A 10073-nucleotide genomic window follows, 5' to 3' on the forward strand; every position below is an offset into this window, starting at 1 on the left:
CTTTTCGAGTTGAGATCATCTAGGATTTCAGAAATTGGTCTGGAGTTGTCAAAATTTCAAATTTCAAAATTTGAATGATTCAAACATTGTCAAAAGAAAAGTTTACAATTACAAAAAATGTAGATCTTGATGAGTTTTATTTTGTAAGTATTAAAAATAAATTATTTGAGGTCATTTAGCGTTTTATTTTTAAAAGTTTCACTAAGTCAAATATTTTACATTCATTTTTAATTTTTTCTAAAGAACAAACATTGAAATTATATATATAAATATATCATATATTAAATTGGTATATAAATATTTCATATATTAAATTGGTATATATATTAAATATACCATGCGAACCTGTGAGGTTTTGAGATTTTCGAAAATTATCCCTCTATGCATTGAGGTCGACCTTATCTAGTTAGGGGTACTAATGAAAATTTGCTCCAAATGAAACTTTAGGGTTGTTTTGGCCCTAGACTAAACGACTCGGAGGGAAAACTTTCCCCTTTTCATTTTGTTTCTAGCGGCGGCGCTCCTGCTCCCGGCGATGCGATGCTCGTGCTGGTTGGTGGGTCTCGGCCTCGGGGCTCGGGCTCGCGCCTCACGGGACGCGGCAACGCGTGCGACCGCGGCAAACCGCGAGCGTCCACAGCGAGTCGGTGAGCTACCGGCGATGTGACGCTCTAGATCCCGGCGGTAGCCTGTGCTGTTGCTGGCGAGTCGCGGGTTCGCAGTCGCAGCCTCGCAGGACACGGCATCGTGCGTGACCGTGGCAAGCGGAGGGCAGCCGCGGCAAGCCACGGCCCATGAGCTTCCACGGTGAGCGCGCAGGCATCCTGTGCACGGCGAGCCGGTGAGCGACTGGCGTTTGCGGAGCTTGAATCCAGCACGCGGCGGGCGTGCAGATCCAGGCCTGCAAGCGTTCATTGCCTCCCTAGGCCCTCTTGCTGTTCTTCAAGGAGAAGCATAGCGGCAGGTGAGCATTTAAGTTATCTCTGATCTATTGCTTTGTAGTTTGTAGTTTGTACTACTTTGTACACTAATGCTTGAGTGTAGTAGTGTTCTCTAGATCTAAATAGTTTAGGATTGTTTCTAAATTCTAAGTGCTAACATGTCTTCTCCATATATACAATTATACATATGTATGAATCTTATAGTTGTGCAATTAAACTTGTGTTGTTTATCATATTTTAATTATTAATTATAGCATTTTGTGTTGGATGCGAGAATGCCGTGGCATTTCCTTTCTTTTTGGACATTTTTGTTAGTTTCAGTGGACCGTGGTACCTATGAATAGTAGGCATTGCTAGCAAGCTTTTGGTAGAATATGCCAAAGTTTGGTCTTTTTACCAGGAATGAAATTAGACTACTGCTCTATGTATTTCTTCTGTCTTTTTCTGCAAATGTCATTTAATTAGAAATAGTAAAATATTCTGCTAAGAGTGGCAAAAAGACAGACTGATCACTTCTGCTGAATCGGTCTAACAAAGAGTAGTATTCTATTTACTCTGTTCTGGATGGATACTTTAGGTTTATACATTGGACTGTGAAAGGCAGGAACTGATATTTGGCCGATGTTTGTACTCACTAGAGGTGTAGAGAAAAAAATATATATTTGTTCGATACTATCACAGCTTGATGCCTGAAAAGGTGTAGAGGAAAATCTGGAGTTTAGTCTGAGAATGTGTCCTGAGTTCCAGATCATTAAGAAAACCATATTTCCTAGAAACAACTCCTAATGCAGGCAGCTCAAGCATACCAGGTTGCTCTCAAGGTAGTAACTGAAGAAGACAGTAAACAATTGATGTAAAGGCATATTCTAATAGATGTGTATCTAGGTGTGCATTTTATTTGTCCTCACTTAGTTGTGCGTTATAACAAACATGTAGCTGCATAGTGCCAAAAGCTACTTCATTCAGTTGTTTTGTTTTGCAGCTATCCCTGCTAAATGGCATTAGACTATTCGGAATTCGTCGCGAAGCTCAGACCCAGGTATGTTCTTTTCTGGAAAGGCTAATGTTCATTTGACACTAGTGCTACCTATGTCTGGATTAATTGATTTTTCTAGACATTTTAGATAATGAGATAATCATATGGGCTAGATATCTTCTGGTGGTGGTGTTCATCTAGTTGGGAACTTAACAAAGTATAGCTCTGTGATTGTTTTAATACATTTAAATTGTATAAAATACCTGAGTGATCTACATTTATGCTAAAGGTGTCCTGTGTCTATGGTAAAACCCTTCTATTTCAGCATATGACTCTGCAATCTCATTAACTTGCGTGAATCATAAACATATCTGAGTGATGCTTAATAACTTGGCATATATGCCTTTCGGTTATTTGATTTGCATGGTTATATGCCTTTTGGATTGTGTGTCATAAATACATTAGGATCTATGGGTCAGTTAAATTTTCATCTGGGGACTATCATATTATTTTGGATCAATTTGGACTATGGGTGCATCTGGTCATCATCGTTGATTACTATCATTTTAGTTATAGTACAAAATGCAATTGGGTAAGAGTGGTCCTCTCTAGTGCTATGGGTCTATCAGTAATGGTACTGAATATATTCAGGTTTCAATAAAAAGAGTGATGCTCCTTCATACTACTATCTTTCTTGTTTCTTTAATTGTTTACCTTGACATTTAGTTCTATCTATTTTGGTTGTGCAGGTGCTCTTCCTATCCATGTAGTGGGTCCTTGGCTACTAAAGTTTCACATTTTAGAAGGTGTAGAACACTTTGGTATTGTACAGTTTAGTGCTTTCACTTAGCACTAGAGGATGGTTGTGTATTTTAAGCTTTCACCTATTTTTTGGTGGCTTCCATGGATATCAAGTGCTAGTTACATATGTGGAGACAACCATAGTTTGATTTTTAAATGACATGATTGCATATGTACTTGAGTTTGACAATTGATTGAGTATGTCTGATGTCATCGTTTGTGTATTAATCATTTTAATATTGTATTGGTCTGGAATGTTTGATCAAATGTACATAAGTTTTAGATATATAAGGTTTTATTTTTTTTACCTTTTCAATTGAGCTCGATGGACCATCCGTTGCTGAAACTTCCTATTGCGATGAATTGTATGTTGCTAAAAGCTCTAACAGGTTATCCGTTGCTAAAAGTTAGACCGTTGAACTGTCCGTTGCTAAAGATGATGTCCGTCGCTATATACATATAACGACGGCTTCATTAGCAACTGCAAGAGTCCGTCGCTATAGCCTTTAGCAACGGACTATCTATCGCAATACACCCCTTTCAGCAACTTCAACTCTGTCGCTGTTTAAGGGTTGTGGTGTAGTGGTGGGCGGACGAAGGAGGTTGAGGCATGTGGCACCATGTCACAACAGGTATGCCAGTTGTGCGATGCTGAGGACCCAAACCCTAACTCTCCTCTCCCATGTAGGCAACTGGAATGCACAGGTGGATCTGATGGGCTCCATCACGACTTGTATCGATGAGGTCCGACTCAACTTGCACAGCTAAGTACCCAGCTGCGTGACTCAATTTTTAGTTTTCATCCGGCACATATTGCACAATATATGAGCTGGAATACAATTGGGGTGTATTGACACTTTACAAGATGGAATGCATTCTGTTTGTAGTTTTTATTAATACTAGGTAGCATACTCGTGCGTTGCTACGGGTGTCGAGGATATCAGTAAGGGGTACCCTAACTGATGTGCATATCGAGAGCATCCGTACGAAAGTTGAGGCCTCCAACTTGACGACCAGTTGTACGCACGGTCCTCGACGGCCGTAGCCACAAACACGGAAAGAGCGTCCTGCGAATCGACCAGGGCTCGAGCGCCGGCTACCAGGCTCGTACGAATCGGAAGGCCTCGAGCGCAAGGACACCGCCTGCCGCCTGACGCGGGCACGGGAACCAGGGCATTTAATGCGCCTGCCGCGTTCTCATCTAACCCATCAATCACTGGAAGCGTGATGGTGAACAAGCACCCGTCCTGTCGTTCTTTTTGCAGCCTTCCCCACCAAACAAGCCAGAATATGGTAGGGCGCAGAGAGTGGGTCGGAACATCCAATCAGGACCCCCCTCGAGACGCCCAAAGTCAGCGCTTTGGCCAGCTAGGCGTTACACAACATCTGACCCTCGAGAAGGCACGTTTCCTTCTTGGAGAAGGATCGGGCGATGAATGACAGCACCTCAACCACCCCGACGTAGCTGCTACCACGATGTACAAGCGTGCAGCCGATAAACTAGTCCAGGACGGCACACAGGAGCGGGATTCAGGGGCACGCGTAATCATCGTCAAGGTACCAAGACAAGACGGCTCGAGGCCACGATGGTACGGAGGTCTCGAGTAGGTCAGCGCGCCATACCTCTATCGACCCCTACTCTGTCGCCTATACATGTACCCTAGACCTCTCCTTGGAACTATAAAAGGGGAGGTCCGAGAGCGGATACAAGGGAGGCGACACAACACAAGCCATACGTAGTAGAGCAACCTTACTCCACCTCAGTTCATACCACGCTTGTATTCACCCCTGTACAAGCACTTAGGTGCACGATAATACAAACACTCCCCCCCCGCTGGACGTAGGGCCTTTTCTTGCCCGAACCAGGATAAAATCTTTGTATCTTTTCTTGCATCACCATCTCGAAGAGGGAGCACGCACACGAGTTTTACTCGTTGGTGTGACCCCCCAGGGGGAAAACACCAACAATGGGATAACTAAATTTGTATACTAAAACAAACGGATCACATGATAGGATAATAATATTGTAAAATTAAATACAGACGTTAAAGTGACATCTATTTAATCTAAAAAGCAAAGTTCGTCAAATTAACACAGTTATCAAGAGTGTGGCATCGCAGGCTCAACAACTCTACTGTATAAATATTTTTCTTGCATTGCAAAAGGAACAAATAATGCCCTGATAGCTATTAAAGGAAAATATGTGAGATCAACTTTCACATATTTAAGTAGCCTACATATTTAAATACCTGGAAACAGCCAACTTTAAGAAATATCCAATATAAATGAAAACTTTCATAGATAGTAGCTCACATCTTTAAATACATATCAAACTTGGTAAACAGTCATTCTAAATCAATCTATTATATTTGATCATTATTTATTACAGATGTGTCAGCCTCTTACTACAACCATCTTCTCATTAATCCCTAAACTGTTTCGCAACAAGAACAAAATTTTACTAATAGATTGCATCATGCTTCATGAAACCTTTCACTTATTCCGTGGCCTCCCATCTCTATGTTATACACCACCCACTCAGTCCAACAGGCACAAGGAGGCCTTGCTCGGTGTACATGTATTGATTCCAGGGAGATTTATTCTAGGCTGGTGCATTGGTATTGACATCATGTCATCGCCATCATCATCCCTCCTCTTTCTTATTCGATCCCTTACTCTCATATCCATTGCAAAACTAAAATAAATCCCAAAAAAATGAAAAACGACAACAACAAACAATTAGTTATAATCATTGGATCATTCATTTACCTTTTTCTTTAGTAGCTTAAGGTGTTCACAAGGATCTAGATCTCAGCTAGGTCGAGGCTCGTCCTCTCCTATTCTTGCTTGGGCAAGGACATTCTAGAAAAAATATTGTAATTACTAATTAAAGACATCTTCTACTATTGTAATTACTACTGTTTTGATTGTAATTACTAATTACATTGACATCCTCTACTAATTAGAAAAAAAATCTTACTTGGGCAAGGGCATCCTGCTACATAAACTTGACTTCAAAGTGGCACTATCTCAGTATAGCTTTTTATCTTATTTCAAATTGGTAATCACTAATTTTGTCTCATATGCAGCAGTAGTAAAAGGATTAATTAGAAGCAAACAAAAGTCTAAATTTGATTCATGAAAACCAAATAATCACCTACATCCATAAGTTGGTAACCTGCCACCTTGCTTATGGATTCATGAATCATACAGCCACACAGTCTAAATTTGAATCATAGTTAAATCAACCCGAGTTTGAAAATAATATTAAGATACAAAATAATTAGCTAATTAGAATGAAAGTCTCATAGTACTAAGAAAGGTAGATCTTTTCTAACAATCAAATAATGTTTCTACAAAAGGGTTAACAATAATAACTAAAGTTAATATCAATTAAAATATCTTGAATATGTTTAGCTAAAATATAGCTTGAATGAAAGCATTCTGAAATCAGCAGCAAAAATGGTAGATTGCCTTCTGGATAAAGCTCTAATAAAATAAATCCCGCACCAAAATAGAATCAAAACAATTCAAACATATATATACAGGTACTGATAAGGATTCCAGGTACAGATCAACAAAGGAAAGGCAAAGGTATAGGCAATCATAGCTTGAAACAAGTCTTTGCATTTTTAAAATTAATAGGCAAGCATAAGTCCAAATATATAGTGTTCAACCTGAGAATGATGAAGCACATCTCCACTACTATATAATGCACCACTTAAAACTTTCCTAAATCCACACAGCAAACTACACCCCACAGTCATTGCCTAATCTAAGTACACCCAACTAATTGCATACAGTAATGTCTAATTTACAAAATTAAGGGGGGAGATTAACTCTAACATCATCTTGCGGCCAGGAACGCTCAGATCAAACTCATCACTCACCCCTCCACCCTCGGCGCGCAAGAACGAGGTCGCGACCGCCAGGACGCCTCGGCCCCGACTCCCTCCCACTCGATTCCTCTGCCTGAGAACAAAATTAGAAAGGATGAAGCACATTTCATGATAAAGCAGGATCCTTTTGATCTTTTGCTCACAAAAGGGACACAAAATTAGAAATCTATGATGTGATCATGATTCACTCACATTAAGAAAGGAAAGCTCCTACGTATCTGCTCTTCAAACACAGCTAACAAGAATTCATATTTTTTTATTTCTGCAAGATGGTTGAATCTATAGGGGATCTCTTTGCACAAGAGATGCAAAAAAATATAAGAAAATAAATTATTCAACAATGGTTAAACAAATCAAGAAGAGAATCGTCCCTAAATTTTGGACCAAATGGGCGTAGGGTATTCAGTCTGCCCCGAGAAGGATTAGATCAGACTATATCCAACACGCCTTCGACAAATAAACAGTATATCTGCTTACCTGCAAAGGGAAGTATGTGGTGAACTGAGATAGCAGCAGGATAATATTCAGCAGGTCTGTATGCACAATAAGCTCATCGACCATCGCACCTGAGCTAATGTCAAATGTGAAACCACGCACCTAAGGAATAAAAATTGAAATTAGAAAACACCCGAATTCAAGCAGATTCTTATAAAATTTCGCAAGTTACACACATATCAAATTTGGACACATGTAAAAAAGGCACAATTGGTGTGATGCAGAATCATTGACAAATGGATTGCTCAATTGGCACGACAAGCCATCAAAACACATCAGCCTTACAGAGGATGGTGACTGACACCATTATGAGTAGAATTACCTGATGCGCATGCACACGATTAAGTCAGCATAATACAAGGATTACTTGATCATCATCAAGACCATTATTTTTCAAGGCGCATGGTTGCCAATCTAATCTAGACAGGATGATTACTATATAGTTTATTTACTCCTATCGAACAAATTCGCCGACTTCACAAGTTCGAGCTGCAAACACCCAAACCTGCACATTGTGATCCTTCCAGAACGCGGGGTCCTCGTCGAGCTCGAAGCGCGGCACCTCCACGGCCGTGACATGCCTCAGATCGAACACCCTCTTCGCTGCCCCAACTGATGAGGTCCGATCTCTGGCCCCTGACCCCGTCGTGGAGGCTCGGGGCACGGAGGAACCTGTCGTGTGGAGGCCAGCGGCACGGAGGAACCTGTCGTGTGGAGGCCAGCTGGACGGGGTTGATTGAACCTGTCGCGAGCCGCTCGGCTCGACCCCGCGCGCGGCACGGAGGAGCTCGGAGCTCGCGAGCGCTCGCCCAGGCGGTGGCCGCCCGAAGGCACACCCCGCGGCCTGCTCGGCGCGGGTGGGTGCGGGTCGGCCCGGCCTCGCGCTGGGGACCACGTGCGCTCGACCGGCCTCGGCCCCGCGCGTGCACGCAGCACGGAGGTGGCCCCGCGCACAGACGGCGGCTCGGCTTCGCGCTGGCTGCTCGCAGTCGGAGCGGCCGCGGCCTCGGCAGGAGCACGACTGCGGCCCGGCTGGAGCGCTTCGGGATCGCGAGCCACCGCGGGATCGCGAGGACCACGCGCGGTGGCTCGCATACGTCGGGCTCGGGCGGGCGTCGAGGAGGATCTGGGAGGGGTCGCCGAGGAGGATTTGGGAGCGGGGCTCCGAGCAGATACGGGAGCGGGGCTCCGAGGAGATACGGCACATCTGGAGCACGCATCAGGAAGGAAACCACGATGACGGGGAAAGGAGAGCGGCAAAGCAAGCAAACAACGGGGACGGTTGGCGAGCGTCCGAGCACGTACTCCTGCTTTGCGGCGTCCGCGTCCTCCGACTCAGACTCCTCCGACTCCGCCGCCGCCGCCTTCGCGCCGGAATCTGTGAGCAAAGGCAAACAATGTGGGCGGGAGAGGAAATAAACTAGCATCAGCGCGTGGAGATCGAGGACAAGAGCGCCGTCGACCCACGTGGGAGGGGCGGCGGCAGGGCGAACGAACGAACGAGCGGCTCACCGTTAGCGTCGCCGTTGGCTTCGGCGCCGCCGCTGGCGCTGCCGCTGGCGTCGCCGTGGGCCTCTGCGCCGAGGAGCCGGATCCGGGAGTGGGCGATGCGGAGGATATGGGAGCGGGGCACCGCCGAGGATGAGGGGGGCTCTGCGTCGAGGATCTGAGTGGGGCGCCGAGGAGCCGGAAGTGGGAGGGGGCGCCGCTGAGGATGGAAGGGGAGCGGGGCTCGGGTAGCCAGATGCCTGAGCACGCGGTGGCTGGCGGTGACAGATCGGGTAGCTAGGAGCCGGCGCCGCTGCCGCTGCGGCAAAGGTCGCGTGAGGGTGAAAGCGCGATGAAGTCCTGCGCGTGAAGAGCGTGGCCTTGGAAGGGAAGGAGTGTGGCCGGGGCGGCCTGCGCTGCCCAGGAAGCCGGACGTGGAGCGCGGCGGGTGCGCCCGCAGGTGGCGGCGGGTGCGCCCGCAGGTGGCAGCGGGTGCGGCTCTGGAGAAGGCGCCGCTGCACGGCATGGGGCGGGTTAGCGAGCGTGGCTCCGCGCGACCTGGCGAGGGTTGGTGCCGCGCGGCCTGGGTCGGGGTGCGAGCACGGGGAGCGGGGCACGGGGTGCGGGGCGCGAGGATTGAGCGTTTTTGTTTCTTTTTTTGGGCGGAAGAGAGAGCCGGGTGGGATGACCTTCGCAGGAGGCAGGACGAAAGCTAGAGGAGAGAATGTCGCACCAAAAGTTTGTCCATCTTTTAGTCTTTTTAGTTGTAGGAGATATGAATTGTCCTTTGTCCAAACAAGTTTCTTCCCTAATATGCACATCGGAATGCATTGTTAGGACACTAGCTTTAGTACTTACAAATACTTGTCTGCTGAATACTATGCCATCCTTTTTGGAGGGTCCTATGTATATCAGAAGTTAGTATGAAATATTGTAGTTCCATTGAAAGAACGGTAGGACTGGCTTATCTTTGTAGGATTTGATGTTGAAACTGTTGACTAACATTAGGTTCCCTATTTCTCAACATCAAGGAATTACAATTTCATTATACTTTATATGTCAAACAGAAAAGCTAATGTGGAAGCACTACTTTCAGAACACATAGGGACTTATTTTTGTCAGACACAAAAATGAAAGTGATTATCATAGATAGAAATGAAAGGGAATGTGTTGAGCTAGAGATGAGCAGCACAGGATGTTGAATGAGGCAATAGAGTAGTTTTATTTTAATAGCTCTGAAATATTTCATTATGCAAATATCCTATGTATATGAGTAGATTTGTTAGTCCATTCTGTAATATATAGTAGTGTTATTTCAGGCCATTCTACGATTTAGTAGTGTTATTTTAGTAGCTCCACAGGCTTTCTCTTGTATATATTTGTCAGTCCATGTGTAGAAACTGGTGTGCTATCAAGATTTTTTTATTTTTTTTGAAACAGCTGAATATATATTCTTTCTTTAGTATCGTAATT

The 10073-nt window shown here is 44.7% G+C and overlaps 1 protein-coding gene and 1 long non-coding RNA gene across 17 annotated transcripts; one reads left to right on the forward strand and one right to left on the reverse strand.

Annotated features, from left to right (window-relative positions):
* On the forward strand, positions 484 to 3025 carry LOC110433447. The gene is made up of 3 exons (XR_002450878.1): positions 484 to 964; positions 1924 to 1980; positions 2667 to 3025. It is a non-coding gene; the product is annotated as an uncharacterized LOC110433447 (long non-coding RNA).
* LOC8075490 (serine/arginine repetitive matrix protein 1) lies at positions 5328 to 9864 on the reverse strand. 16 transcript variants are annotated; one of them, XR_002450829.1, is made up of 6 exons: positions 8625 to 9859; positions 7618 to 8490; positions 7095 to 7214; positions 6609 to 6690; positions 5488 to 5580; positions 5328 to 5413 (listed from the first exon to the last, which is right to left on the reverse strand). XR_002450829.1 is itself a non-coding variant. In XM_021455491.1 (6 exons), exons 1-5 carry the CDS (start codon positions 9124 to 9126, stop codon positions 5534 to 5536), a joined length of 735 nt encoding a protein of 244 aa, XP_021311166.1. In that variant the 5' UTR covers positions 9127 to 9864; the 3' UTR covers positions 5328 to 5413; positions 5488 to 5533. The 16 variants fall into 16 exon arrangements, 8 of the variants coding, with proteins under 8 accessions (XP_021311166.1, XP_021311168.1, XP_021311169.1 ...); XM_021455491.1 differs by having other exon boundaries at positions 7184 to 7214; positions 8418 to 8490; positions 8625 to 9864; XM_021455493.1 differs by lacking the exon at positions 7095 to 7214 and having other exon boundaries at positions 8418 to 8490; positions 8625 to 9863.

Source organism: Sorghum bicolor, chromosome 3 (genome assembly GCF_000003195.3).
Source record: "Sorghum bicolor cultivar BTx623 chromosome 3, Sorghum_bicolor_NCBIv3, whole genome shotgun sequence".
Taxonomy (NCBI): domain Eukaryota; kingdom Viridiplantae; phylum Streptophyta; class Magnoliopsida; order Poales; family Poaceae; genus Sorghum; species Sorghum bicolor.

Coding starts and splice junctions, on each gene's coding strand:
- LOC8075490 (XM_021455488.1), bottom strand. CDS start 9,126: ATGCCGTGCAGCGGCGCCTTCTCCAGAGCCGCACCCGCTGCCACCTGC. Junction 8,491..8,624: donor AGCCAACGGCGACGCTAACG/GTGAGCCGCTCG, acceptor CTTTGCTCACAG/ATTCCGGCGCGAAGGCGGCG.